The sequence below is a fragment of the Denticeps clupeoides genome, chromosome 12 (genome assembly GCF_900700375.1).
Source record: "Denticeps clupeoides chromosome 12, fDenClu1.1, whole genome shotgun sequence".
In the NCBI taxonomy this organism is placed as follows: Eukaryota; Metazoa; Chordata; class Actinopteri; order Clupeiformes; family Denticipitidae; genus Denticeps; species Denticeps clupeoides.
The window spans coordinates 10,901,820-10,916,025 of NC_041718.1; the positions used below are offsets into that span (position 1 = coordinate 10,901,820).

General features: G+C 43.0%; 1 protein-coding gene across 1 annotated transcript; it reads right to left on the bottom strand.

The window, feature by feature from the left end:
* Positions 1 to 6,255: 6,255 nt before the first annotated feature.
* Positions 6,256 to 12,784, bottom strand: pmela (premelanosome protein a). The gene is made up of 12 exons (XM_028998463.1): positions 12,637 to 12,784; positions 11,315 to 11,425; positions 11,081 to 11,227; positions 10,858 to 10,998; positions 10,216 to 10,377; positions 9,765 to 10,100; positions 8,587 to 9,534; positions 8,327 to 8,500; positions 8,129 to 8,231; positions 7,609 to 7,814; positions 7,398 to 7,488; positions 6,256 to 6,616 (listed from the first exon to the last, which is right to left on the bottom strand). The coding sequence occupies exons 1-12, from the start codon at positions 12,686 to 12,688 to the stop codon at positions 6,466 to 6,468; spliced, it is 2,622 nt and encodes an 873-aa protein (XP_028854296.1). The 5' UTR covers positions 12,689 to 12,784; the 3' UTR covers positions 6,256 to 6,465.
* Between the last annotated feature and the right edge of the window lie 1,422 nt (positions 12,785 to 14,206).

Genomic DNA, 14,206 nt, shown 5'->3' on the forward strand with positions numbered 1-14,206 from the left:
AGACAAGACAGTGAGCACCTGTATGTGCAGTTGCGGAGAGGCGGAGGGTGCAGGTGAATTTCCTCAATGTTAATCTGTGAGTGCGGGGTCTGCTGAAGTTGCAACATCCATGGATGATGATGCTCGCAATAAAAGGACTTATCAAGGAGCGGGAAGGTAGGGAGGCTGGACAGGAGAACAGACAAGAAGAGGAGCGGTCTAACTTTAGGGTCGAGGCGAGTAGAGCTGAGTCCTCGATACAGAAAGGCATTCAATGACTGAGCAACAGGAGGTGGCCATCTTGTCCTTTTAAATGAGTCACGTCACCCCATTTCCATGGCGCTCCCAGTCATGTGAACGGGATCAGGTCAGCATGTCTCTGAGGACAACATTGATGAAGCCCTGAAAAATGTCAGGTTTTCCAAACGTCATTTTCCATTTGTCTCCTGCTCGCATGTGCACCAGTTTGTAGACCCTCCAGAGGTCGAGTTTTATGAAGAAAGTTGTCGCCCGAAGGAGCTCAATGGTCACGGGAATCAACAGGAGCGGGTTCAAATACATTAGAGTGACATCATTGAGCCCCCGTAGTCCTCGGGGGACATGAACAAAAACGTTGCAGGTAATGAAAGAAAGGGCTTGGTCTCTTAACGGCTGCCAATCCAGGGCATGGACCAAGTCCGGGGAACTGAGAGGATGGGTCAACAACATGTTGACGCCTAAGACCGAGCAATCAAGTTTCCTGCTGATCCAGAGTCTACAAGAGCACTGAAGGCACTCATTCCTCCAGCTTTCCTCTCGCCCGCAGTTCACACACGCCCCATCCCAGTGAAGTCGCCTCTTCTCCTCCTGTCACACATGTGCTGAGGCACCTTGCAAGCCCTCCAGGGATTGGGATTCTCTGCATCCGCCCCCTGACAAGCCCAACCAGGTTCAGGAGGCCCAAAGCGAGCAACCTGTGGACGTTGGCGGAGAGAGGTAGGGGGAGTGCCTCGGAAACATGTCTTGGAGGTAGTTATCCAGGGGGGTGACCAATGTGATGACGTGATCCAGGCTCCATCCAGTGTTGCGGCAGGCCATCTCCATCTGGATTTCCGCTGCCAACCTGGCCTGGAACATCGTTTTCCCATCCGCTCTCCTGCGCCAAGATTTCGAAACCTCAGGGTGTAGTTGTTCACTGAGGCCTTCCTGGTTCGGTGGAGTGGAGAAGGTGTCCGACACTTCTCCCATTCCAATGCAGGTTCTGTCATGTCTCTGAAGAACAGTGCTGATTTACTGCTTGTCACTCAGTCTGGAACATCAGCAAAGTACAATTCACAACCCAGCATAACATTTTTGCAGCTTTTAGGTTCACTTGCGTAATGCTCAGGAAGACCAGGTACCCGCCATGATGGAGCGTCTGAGCGAATCAGTGCCACCTGTGGTATGGGAGCTTCGGGAACAGGGGGCGGAGACACCATGGCGGGGGGCCAGGCCAGCAGCTGGTGCATGGTGGTGGTGAAGTGGGTGATCTGCGTGGGTGATTCTACAACCTCGGGCGGTGAATCCGTCAGCCTTGCAAGCTGCCGATGGTGACCTGCCAGCAGTTCCTCCAATGTTGCTGGTAGTCTGTGGGCAGGGGGACTTGTGATGAGTCCATCGTTGTAAGGGGGCGAAAAGGGGGCGGAGCCAGCAAGGACGTAACAATGACTTTATTTTTATCTGCTTGTGATTGTGATTCAGTTGAGTCAATTGCCCCATTATTACCGATTTTACCGAAACCGATTTTAACACAGCACCACTGAAAGAACCTTCAGTGCTATAGTGTTCTGCAGACCTGTTCTCACCAGTAACGTGCTAAGTGTCTATGAGTCTGTGAGTCTATGAGTAATACTGTGGCAGCAGCTCCTGCTCTGCTCTGTAAATTGTATATAACCAAACCCTTAACAGTGTGTAAGAGTTTATTTAGCACTTTCCGGGTTATCTTCCCACCACTGGGTGCTTTTGCCTTTTGTCTGCAGATTTTCCCCTTTTCTGTGAAAGTGTTTCAGATTTAACATGGCTAAATTTGTCTTTTTCACTCTTGGGTAATGTAATTATTATGTTTTTGGAAAATTCACGAAACCTTGCTCAAAAGTTGCACATGTACTAAATTGCTAAGCATCAGATAAACACATGGACTGCTTTAATGAATGTTAAGGTTGGCTGAACTACCTCTCTGCATTGCCTGAGAGAAAATGAACAAAGTGCAGGGAGGTCATAAAGAGTGTGTTTGGGTGTTGGGTGGAGGTGCTTCACTGTCACCCAGGTGCACTGTCAGCCTTGAGGTTTGCTGCCTCTGGGTTCGGCTTTGTGAAACTTTGCCTCAGTTGCTGCCGGGAGAGGAGGTTCCCATATCGTCTCCTCCAACAGTCCTGGGGGAGGATGGCCAGAATCTGCTTGTGGTTGCACCTTGTCCTGCACTTAAACCTAAAAGAAGAAGGATGGAAAAAGAGGCAGAATCCACATGTGCAAAAGAGTACAGACTTATCTAAACATACTGTTCTTGTCTTAAATGATTGATTTTCTTTGCTTTTCCCCTAATTTAGAATTAACTGAAAAAACACCAAAAAAGTAATTTAATATATTGAAGTTTGTTCAATAAGAATGCATTAGGACAATATAATGAGTTGTTTATGTGGTTGAAAGCAACTTGCAGTACATGAATGCTGCGGTTCTGGACAATTGTAATGGGGTGTAAGCAGCTTACTTGTGGTTTTAGCTAAAGTATGGCTGCATGAGGAAATTTTATGAACTGATACTCCACATGGTTGCCAGTTGAGTAAAAACGCTGATAATAAAAGAGTTCATAAATCATAACCAGTTCTTCCTTGAAGAATATTTTGAGCTCACATGGCGTGTTGAGAGGTCTCTACATTGCGAAAACTGGGAGAATTCATGCTGATATCTTCTGTTCTGTCTTCTTCAGTGACTCACTGAGCTATTAGCAAGCCTGGGCTTGATGCTCTCTCTGTCTCATACTTATCTTTTCCTCTTAGCCTTTGCTGCTTATCGTGACATACATTTTCCTTTCGGATAATTTCAGGAAACATCAAATGTTAACTGCTTTAATTAGCCCACGCCATACAGTTATGGCCAAAAGTTTTTGAGAATGTTTTCACAAAGTTTTCACAAAGTTTGCTGCTTCTGTTGTTATTATGGCAATTTGCATATACAGGGAGTGCAGAATTATTAGGCAAATTAGTATTTTGTCCACATCATCCTCTTCATGCATGTTGTCTTACTCCAAGCTGTATAGGCTCGAAAGCCTACTACCAATTAAGCATATTAGGTGATGTGCATCTCTGTAATGAGAAGGGGTGTGGTCAAATGACATCAACACCCTATATCAGGTGTGCATAATTATTAGGCAACTTCCTTTCCTTTGGCAAAATGGGTCAAAAGAAGGACTTGACAGGCTCAGAAAAGTCAAAAATAGTGAGATATCTTGCAGAGGGATGCAGCACTCTTAAAATTGCAAAGCTTCTGAAGCGTGATCATCGAACAATCAAGCGTTTCATTCAAAATAGTCAACAGGGTCGCAAGAAGCGTGTGGAAAAACCAAGGCGCAAAATAACTGCCCATGAACTGAGAAAAGTCAAGCGTGCAGCTGCCAAGATGCCACTTGCCACCAGTTTGGCCATATTTCAGAGCTGCAACATCACTGGAGTGCCCAAAAGCACAAGGTGTGCAATACTCAGAGACATGGCCAAGGTAAGAAAGGCTGAAAGACGACCACCACTGAACAAGACACACAAGCTGAAACGTCAAGACTGGGCCAAGAAATATCTCATGACATGCTGAGATCATTTCAGTGATCCTCTCATTAACACCAGTGAGAGTGTTGAGGAGCACAAGGCTGGAGATCATTCTGTCATGCTGATTGAGTTGGAAAAGCAGACTGGATGCTTTAAAGGGAGGGTGATGCTTGAAATCGTTGTTCTTGCTCAGTTAACTATTACCTGCAAGGAAACACGTGCAGTTATCACTAAGATTGCCCCCAAATCAACCTTTTATCAGATCAAAACCTTTTGTTCAAGACCTTTTGTTTGTAGAATTCAGAGGGAAAATGGATTTAATTCAATTTGGAAAAAGACTGTCACACACCAAAATGTGAAAAAAGTATGCTTTATTTTGCCAACAGCAAAAATAAATTATATACTGTCCTCAGTGTTTGAATGCTTTTATGAAAATGCGCAAGTGATCTCATAGTGGTGGCCTAGCGGTTAAGGAAGCGAGTTCGAATCGCCGTGTGCTGTGCTGCTGTGTATCACATGTGACAATCAATTCGCTTTAACTTTAACATAATTATATTGTAATGTTTGTAGTGTTTGTTGACATTTTTAATGATAGTAATATATGAAATTCACAAACCATGTTTTTGAGTTTAGATTTGCCAGTTTTAAATCTCATTAATGGTAGGACACATGGCAGTGGACTAATAAAACTGCTCTCATCTTCTGACTTGTTGTTCTTTAAGTCGTTCGACTTAATCATTAGTCTTGTTGGGTTGCTTCTCATTTCCTGTCAGGATACTATTACTCACTTCTGTGCCCTGGTCACAGCTACAGAAACATTGGCCTTTACGCTGACACTAACTGTAATCAGCAAAGGGTTTGTAACTTATCCACAACCTGAGTGCATTTCCTCCTCACATAACACCTTCTGCACACAATCTCTTTCTCTCCCACGTCTGACAAATGTGCTGTGTAAGGGGTTTGTAGTGTCATGTTTGGTTAGATCACAACAGTTTATGGCTTATGGTTGTGGTCCATCGTCTGTTAGATGTGCCCACTAGGTTTCAGAAGCACAGAGAACTCTTATACTCCAGCAGGAAGACTTCTGTGCCAGCTGGAACACTCTCCTTTCCGGGAAAGCGTCTCAGATTATTTACTTCCCATGTCATGGTAGCACACATCTGTGCTGTGTTCAGCTTGTGCTTTGCAGAAGAACGATGTATCACTAAGCCTCCTCCGTTCAACAGTTGATGAGCGTCACGTCAGTAGAGGGGTTACTCAGCCCATAAACTGTAAATTTGTGACGTTAAAGGCTGAGAGTTCATAACCTCTAACTAAAGTTTGGTTTGGAGCTCTAGCAAGTAACCTCAGACTACAGCTGAATTGTCCTTACATTCGTCATTAGAGCCATGGGTGTCGCCATTTATGCTGTTGCTTTATTTCCTCTTACTCATCCCACAGTTTACCTTATAGTGGCTTTGGGGACAGGGGTACGTTGAAAGTGACACATATTCCAAAGAGAACAGTGAAACTGGTCATTATAGCCGGTGTTTTCTCTACCAGCTGAGGTTAATGCATGCAACAGTCTGGGTTCTGGGGGAGTCTGAACTGTGAGGGAGTGGATCACTGATTTACTCTCTCATTACCACCAACGACGGCTTGATCCTCTGGACCTCTGATAAACTCTACATTTTTATACAGTGAAAGTGAAGTGAATGTCATTGTGAAACACTGCAGCACAGCACACGGTACACACAACGAAATCCATGGGCAGCCATGAAAGTGTGGAGCAGTGTGTGGAGATGGTGCTTTACTCAGTGGGACCTTAGTGGCACCTTGCCAGTTTTAAATTCGAACCGGCAACCTTCTGATTTCGGGCCCGCTTCCATAACTGCTAGGCCACCAATGTCCCAGTGGAACACATGCAAATATTCATAGTCTCACAAGCTTCGTTTGGTTACTATCTTTCTGCATTAACTATATGCAGATTAATGAGCCACTGAGCAACAATTTAATAACATTTAAACTAGTAGAGATATTAAATCATGCCTCTCATCTCATCTTGCCAATGAGTACCATGAAAATATCAGCATTTTGGAATGTAAATATAGAAGAAGACAAGTTAAGAACAAAAGATTTTATTCTGCAGTAAGACTAAAGAGCGCTTCAGCGCTTTTCTGGTTCAAAGAAATATGTTAGACAAAGGTTAGATGTCATTTTCATACTCATGTATCATCTAGTGTAAGCAATCTGATGGTAAGCTTAGCCTCAGACATTCAGAAAAGGGTTTAGTTTCACTGTTAGGAGAGCGTGAAATGAGGCAGAAAATGAAAGGTTGTCATTCGAAAAAGCTGCACGTTTCTGTAAACTTTCATGAGGTTGTTCAATAAAAATATACATTATGAGCTCAAGTCATATATTATATATTGTATACTGCATACTCCTCAATGCCAGGCTAAGGCATTTTTTATTCAGACTGCTAGTTGTCTGCTAGTAACCTTTTTCTTTTTTGTTAGAAAATGCATACATTTTATTCAGGTTTATTTTATTTTCCACCAGTGCATACACAGGGATGAGCACAGCTGTGGGCGTGTGCTTCAGTTATTTAGTAATAAATTGCAGAGGGCATGATTTATTTATGTAGATGTGTATATACTTTGGTGTGGAAATGTGGGCTGGGTTGGCTGTGTGTTAAGGAGTGTGTGTGTGCCTCTGGGTATGCATGTGCTCTTGTCTAAACCACTCTTCCCTGGAGAAGAGGACGACTTTCTCCAACAGACTGTCGGCTAAGTAGGTTCCAGAGAAGCAAAGGCACCGAGGTTCTTCCTGAAGTGCCAGAGTCGCTGCTTGAATCTTCTACGAGTGGCTGGTAGTGCTTAAATCGCCTACACAAAAAAAACCCATGTTACGCATTCAGGAACTTTTCATTTAATTTTTCAAATTTATGTTATAATCATGATTGCATTTAGAGGGCCTAGCTGTGTTGCAACTCAGGTTTTATTTGACCTACATTACTTTTACTGAAATAAGAACCAAATAGAAAACCTATGCCAGTTCAATGTGCTTATTACACTTAATTTTCTGAAAATCTCTACTATTTAATGCAGTTCATTGTCTGTTTCTGCTATGGCACCCATACAAAATGGTTCTGCACCAATTTTTAGATTTAGTGAAGTGATTGTCACTTGTGATACACAGCAGCACAGCACACGGTGCACACAGTGAAATTTGTCCTCTGCACTTAACCCAGCCATGACAGGCACCTGGGGAGCAGTGTGGGACGGTGCTTTGCTCAGTGGCACCTCAGTGGCACCTTGGCGGATTGGGATTCAACCATCTGATTTCAGGGCTGCTTCCTTAACCGCTAGCCACCACTGCCCCAGTTTATGCAGCCCCTAGAACTCATCACTGAGTGGGTATTGAACTGTATTAACTGCCTGCAGTTATTTAGCAATATCATTTCATGTGCATGTTACTTGAGAAGTCATAAAAAAGGACTCCCCCCAAAAGCCACTGTGTAATTCTGACCCCTATTATTACATTTGCAAGAAAGCAAGACCACATAACTGGATTTTAACATATGCCTTAAATCTATTAATTAATCAGAATATGCTAATAGTAAGGACTGTATCATCAACATAAAGAATAGCACAATATAGCACTTACTTATAAGCCAGGGCGATCATCCCTGCTACACAGGCAAGCACCAGAACTCCCAACACTGCTGCCACAGTGCCCCCTGTGGATGATTCTGAGCCTGCAGGTACACAAACAGGTCAGTCACAGTTTAAAAGCTCTGCTGACATAAATTTAAACATCCAGCCCTGCTTTCTTTGTTACCGTTGACTGTTGTTTCCTTCACACTTTTGATACACACCTACTGCAACGCTGACTCTGGCACTCGTAACAGCAAAGCTGACATCATTGCTAAGGGAGACATTGATGCAGAATACTCCAGAGTCGTTGAAAAACTGCCTCAGAACCATCTGGCACTCAGGACTAGGAGTCACAGCATTGCACACTGTCTGCACAGGCGTGGTGCAGTCTGCATCGGAGACCACAGTGCACACTTCACTAGGCAGGCTGCAAACACGGAAGGAAGAAAGGCATTTGAAATTATAGGGGGTATAAGAGCAATAGGTGGGTATGCGACATGCTGAAAGACTTGTGTTTGAGTGGAAACTACAGTCTATAGTGGCATAAACAATAAAGAATGAAAAAAATATATAATTTAATATGCTGTCACACAATGAATTAACATTTATTTAAAATACTTTGAAGCATCTTAGATCAAAATTATTATTTACCTTGAATATAAAATAGCAGTTTAATAATGTAAAAACATTTAAACAGAATATTTGAATGTGGTGACACATCTCCAGGATGCTATTTCTTACCTCCCCTGGCAAGTGACTGTAAGATCCACAGCATTTTGCTCCACCTCTGTGGTCAACGTTACCACATTGTTGACCTGCACGATCTCCACACTCTCAATACCCTCTGCAGAGCCGACAGGAAAATACATTTTCCACCACTTGAACATCATAAAATTGATAAGGTGTGTAGGACATCTGCAAAAACAAAATATTGCTTACGAATGATGTCTAAGTTGGTGGAGAAGGAACCGTAGCGGTAGATGGTGCAGTCGCTGTTGGCCGCCGCCTCGGGAGCCTGCCTCTTTGCTATCACCAGAGCAACTTCAGCTGCCTCGGGGCCTGCGTCCACCTCATTCACGACAGCTTCTGATGCCACAGTGGGAGCCACTGACACTATGAACCAAAAGTGAATCAAGCTCATTCAAAAATATTTATTGCTACATATTTATTGCTACTTTATCATTGCCAAAACGACTCACCTGCAACGGCCTCATTGGCAACTGCTGCCACTTCGTTGACTGTTTCAATGATTTCTGCTTCCATGGGCACCGCCGCTGTGACCTCTGTCACCGCTGCTGTTGCCACCTCTGTAGGTTCTGCAGGTTCCGCCACACCAGCATCCTCTGCAGCAGGGGTTTCTGGGAGATTAGTGGCTGCCAGCTCGAGGGTTGCTTCATCTGCCACGATAACAGCGGTTTCTGCGTCCACAGCAGCAACAACTTCTGTAGCATCTTGAACCACAGCGGCCTCTTCTGCCGCTACAACAACGGTGGGCTCTGCCACCACGAGCGCTTGGTCTTCAGCAGCGGTTTCTGCGTCCACAGCAGCAACAACTTCTGTAGCATCTTGAACCACAGCGGCCTCTTCTGCCGCTACAACAACGGTGGGCTCTGCCACCACGAGCGCTTGGTCTTCAGCAGCGGTTTCTGCGTCCACAGCAGCAACAACTTCTGTAGCATCTTGAACCACAGCGGCCTCTTCTGCCGCTACAACAACGGTGGGCTCTGCCACCACGAGCGCTTGGTCTTCAGCAGCGGTTTCTGCGTCCACAGCAGCAGCAACTTCTGTAGCATCTTGAACCACAGCGGCCTCTTCTGCCGCTACAACAACGGTGGGCTCTGCCACCACGAGCGCCTGGTCTTCAGCAGCAGCAGCAACAGTGGCAGCTTCTGCTGCAGCACCTGCATCCAGATCTGCAGCAGCAGTTCCATCCTCTGTCGCCACTGCATCGGCTCCCTCTTCTACCTCTGCTGCTGGTACATCCACAGCTAAACCAGTGCCGTCAGCAGGGGCTGCTGCAGATGCAGGCACTGCAAGGGCAATGTCTGCAGCCACTGTGGCTATAGGTGCAGCGGGGTCAACCGTGGCCACAGCCCCTGCAGTGGCCACATCTACTGGTGCTATGGAGGGATCTTCAGCCGGGGCATCTGTAAAGATAAATGTAAATTAAAATATTTGGGAATTAATTATTTGGGAAGTGGAAAGACACATGTACAGTACAGGCTAAAAGTTTGGACACCTTCTCATTCAATGTGTTTTCTTTATTTTCATGACCATTTACTTTGGTGGATTCTCACTGAAGGCATCAACATTATGAATGAACATTATGAATGTGGAGTTATGTACTTAACCAGAAGACATCAGATTTATTTCTGACCTGTGGTGTCTTCCTCCACTGGAATTGAGGGTTCGATAGTGGCCCCTCCCAGGGTTGGGTTGACTTCACATTCATTAGGGATGGCAGCCATGAGGACGACCTGGGGTCTGAAGGACCCAGAAGAGAGATACGTGTGGGTGACAGTTGGATCCCGAGATATGAGTGTCCCACTGTTGTCACCAAAGTCCCAGGTGAAGGTGACATCTGAGCTGCTCAGATATTGACTTGGATCATGGAGGGTTACACTGAAAGCGACAGCCCGGTTCTGGATGAAATTTTGGTCTCCCTGATTGATGTCATTGACTTGGGATAGTGTCACCTGAAAGGGAATTTGATCTGCAGAGAGACCAAAAATATACAAGATGAGGTAATGGATCAATTCACCATTTATGGCCAATTACATTGACATAAAAGACCTATTATATGCACAGGAATTTAAAAAAAATCCCACCTATGACAGAAAACCGGGTGGAGGCATAGCCAAGGGGGACAAATCTGTCTTTGCTCCGAGAGTGATAGATGACCACCTCCATGTTGTAAGAGCCTAGAGGGATGTTATCTGTGCCAATGGTCAGAGAAGAAGAGGGACCATCTGCTACCTGCCAATAGCGGCCTGAAACGCAGGGAAATCAGGTTTATACGTGACCCTATTGGAGCAGAGATTATAAAATTGCTTTTGCACTCAATTACACTTAATGATGAAGAACACATACAGATGCTCTACCTTAAACCATTTGTTTAATAAATATTGCGTAAGATATTACAACATTATGTTGATAAAACATCCAGAAGAAAACAATTTAAGCCTAAGACATAAACACATATTAGAAAGTATTATGTAACCATTATCTTTGAGTTCAATAGGTCTGTGAAGATTCTCAGTCATCCATGTGAATTTGTCTGAAAGTTGAGTCTGAAGCAGAACTTTGTCAATCTGCTTTGTCATCAGATTGACAAAGTTCTGTGGATGCAGAATGAAATGTCTCTACATTAAAGAAAGAAAGTCCAGTTGCCATGACTCAACTTTCAGACCATGAGATCAATAATGTTACAATTTCAAAAGAATTAAAATGAAGAAACACTGGGTCCTTACCCCATGCCTTCCACACAAAGATATAGTTTGGCTTCTTCTCTGATCTGCTTGTGTAAGGTGTTCCATCTGGAAAGACGCCAGTCCACTCATCCGCGCTGCTGCGTCCTGGGAACACTGGCTGTCCTTCACGATACTGGGTTCCTGTAAAAGTAGCAAAGTCACTATGGGCGCTCAGAGATGGATGATCTGGTCAGTAAAGATGAAAATAAATGAAACACCAAACCATTAATGGTGCAATTTCTGGCCCACACTACTTGTCCATCAGGAAGCACAGTCTGGTTTACAGGGAATTTTACATCAATGTTGAAAGTTGCCTTTGCTCCAGTTAGAGTGGGCGCATCATTTCTTAGGTCAAATGTCACCTCTCCACCTAAAAAGACAAAGTTTAATTAAAACCAATGAATGATGTCTTGCAGAACATTGCCCATGCTGTAGCCCTGGATTTTTGAAAGTGAACCTTTCCAGCAGGTTCTGTATCTGGGGTCACCGTCTCTCCACACAGGATACATTCGTGAATTCCATGATCGGTATCGAGCGAAACGGGTCTTTGAATCTCTAAGAGCACCATCTGGAAAAAGAAATGAAAATGACTAAATGAAAATTAATTCAATCTGAATTGTCTAGATTAATACTTTATCTGATTCACACTATCCTACCCTAAAAAAAAAACTTTCTGGAAAAAATAAATAAATAAATTATATATATATATATAAATGCTAAGACTTTAATCTAGACATCTTTGAGAAACAGAGGTACTACTACAATTCATGGACTTTTGCATTTGTTTGTGTGTATTCAGTACAGCATTAAATTCTTTGATGTTGTTTTAGCTTTGTGGGCACTGGAGTATGAGTACGGGTAAAAGTTTCTCAGAAGGTCACCATACCAGGTTTCCAGGGCCATGTGCAATGTTTTAATGCTACAAAAGGTCTTAGGAGTCTAGGGGGCCAGATCAGTAGTGAATCAGAGCAAATATTTCACAGGCTTTCACTCAAGGGTCATATACTAAACAAGAAGGTAATGTATATCTATGTGGATGGGGAAGCAGGGTTGGGAGATTGGGGGGAGGTTTTTGGCTTTGAGAGTCACACGGCTCACAATCCGCCCCAATCCCTTTCATGTGACTCTCATCTGAGCACATGCAACTGTAATCCCAATGGGAGTAATGAGGCATGTCTTAACTAGGGGGTTTCTGTCTTGTTCTTGCTCAGGCTATACAAATATTTAACTACGGCCTGATTATATCTGAGGAAGATAAATCTATAGTCAAAAAACAGAATTTAATTGGATGGGCCCAATTTCATAAAGATAACAATTTATGGCACATTCACTATGAGTGTACAAGGGGAATGCTGTGAATCAGGAAATAAATACATCTTTTTTTTTCATTCATGGAAACTCGTATATTATTCAGAGAAACTAAAGATGAATATAACCAGCAAAATACTTGATTCCAGAAAAAAGGAAATATATTTACAATTGTTTTGTCTTAATATTGTATGTTTGGCAAAGCAATTTCTTCTATTTTATTGATTTTTTAGAAATGTTCCTGTCGTTTCCACCACCTGACAGAAAACTAAAACTGCAAATATACAATGACGTAAAATCAATAGACACAAAGGAATTATGAAAATGCAGTGTCAATATGGACAAAACAGCATGCTTGGATATTTATTTGTCACAATATTTCAAAGCTCATTAAAAAAATGTCTTGCAATAATTCTATTATATTTTTAATTCTGCATAATCATATTAATGATCATTAAAATGATGACTTACTTGTTGCTGCCAGTGTTAAAAGAAACACCAAAGTCACCAGAACTGTCCTCATGGTATGTGTGGTTCTTACTTTTCCACCCTCTTCTCTGTCCAGTTCCACTCTGAGGGTTATTATTTGGGCAGAGTGCTTTTTAAATGTGACTGGAAATCTGCATCTCCTTAAGCATGCCTCTTGACTCTGACATCACAAGCCTTCCTGCACAGCAATCATCCTGCCCTCAGGAATTGTCTGGATTCCCATCTAATGGCATTTACAAAGATTTACAACTTTCAGGTAGATTTGTTACAAATTAGGGGTAGTACAATACTTCCCACTATAGTGCACTTAGAGTAGTGAAGGAGAAACTTGCAGCATTGTAAAGTAAAATGCTTTGTGATCATTAACAGTAATTCAATATTAACAGTCCCTGTCCCTGAATAAATAAAACATTGTGTCTCATTTATCAGGATGCAAAATTATTTTGGCTTGATTATCTCGCTTCAGAGGAACCCATCCTCCTCTGGTCAGCACTTAAATACCCTGGGTTGTTTAGTGCGATTCATCCATGACATTATGGCATACAATGATAATTGCAGCACAATTAAACTAAGTATCTGGAAAAAATGTTTGCTTGTGTTTACTGCTCAGATTAAAGAGCATTCACTGTCTTGGCTAGAAAACCATGATGTTTTATGCAGTGCTGCATATTAATTGTGTAATCGAATATTCATGTGAGGAGAAAGAAACACATATGCATTTGTATATACATTTTATGCAGGGATAGGTGCAATGGCTGAATCTAGTTAGTGAGAGGAGTGGCCAGTAATCAGAAGTCCAGGTGTGATGAAGGATGAGGAAGGACAGACATTAATGAATTGGAGTGTTCTACACTAACTTTCCATAGCCAGGCCATTATAACACATTGTTTCCAGAGATCAAGGAATAATGTATCCTCTCAAGTGTTTAAAGTAGCATAGAAATAAAAATAAAATATATTTTATGTACTAGCGGAACCATTCCCTATGATTTATTGTGGGTTGTGGAGTACAGTAAAATGCTAGCATAACTACATGAAGGGAATGATTGTGAACAATAAGGTATGTGGACACAGAGGTATAAAGTCATGCTCGTGGGGTGACGTGGGCTCTGACTTCCTACAAAATGCCTCGGAGCTGTGTGCAGGGCATCACAAGACAAGTGTGTGGAGTGCTGAATCAATGATGGCCTTTGAAATTTTTACTAACAGTGTCCATAGTTATCTCTTTGCTCTGGACATTCTCCAGCATTCTTTCTCCTCTTTTTTACCCCAAGTCACGTACCACGTCTGTATGCAGACCCACTGACACCCACTGATATACTGTGTGACTATTTTCTCATCATGCAACCCTAGAGCAATTGCAAGAGTAATATTCTGTATAAAATGAAACATATTGGTGCTAGATTTACACCAACATACCATAGGTTAGGCTGACAACCGAGTGATGAATTAGAGACCTCGATCCGACAGGAGGTTGACAAGTGGCCTGCGGTGCCAGATAACCTCATAGATGATGTGGGTGGCGGTTTCAGAGGCTGTGGGTAACCCGGTGG

Bases quoted from the DNA above. Each gene is read 5' to 3' on its own strand.
- pmela (XM_028998463.1), bottom strand. From the start codon at position 12,688: ATGAGGACAGTTCTGGTGACTTTGGTGTTTCTTTTAACACTGGCAGCA. The intron at 11,228-11,314 runs GTTCACTTTCAA...TTGTCTTTTTAG, and splicing joins ATACAGAACCTGCTGGAAAG to GTGGAGAGGTGACATTTGAC. The intron at 8,501-8,586 runs GTGAGTCGTTTT...TTTGGTTCATAG, and splicing joins TGCCAATGAGGCCGTTGCAG to TGTCAGTGGCTCCCACTGTG.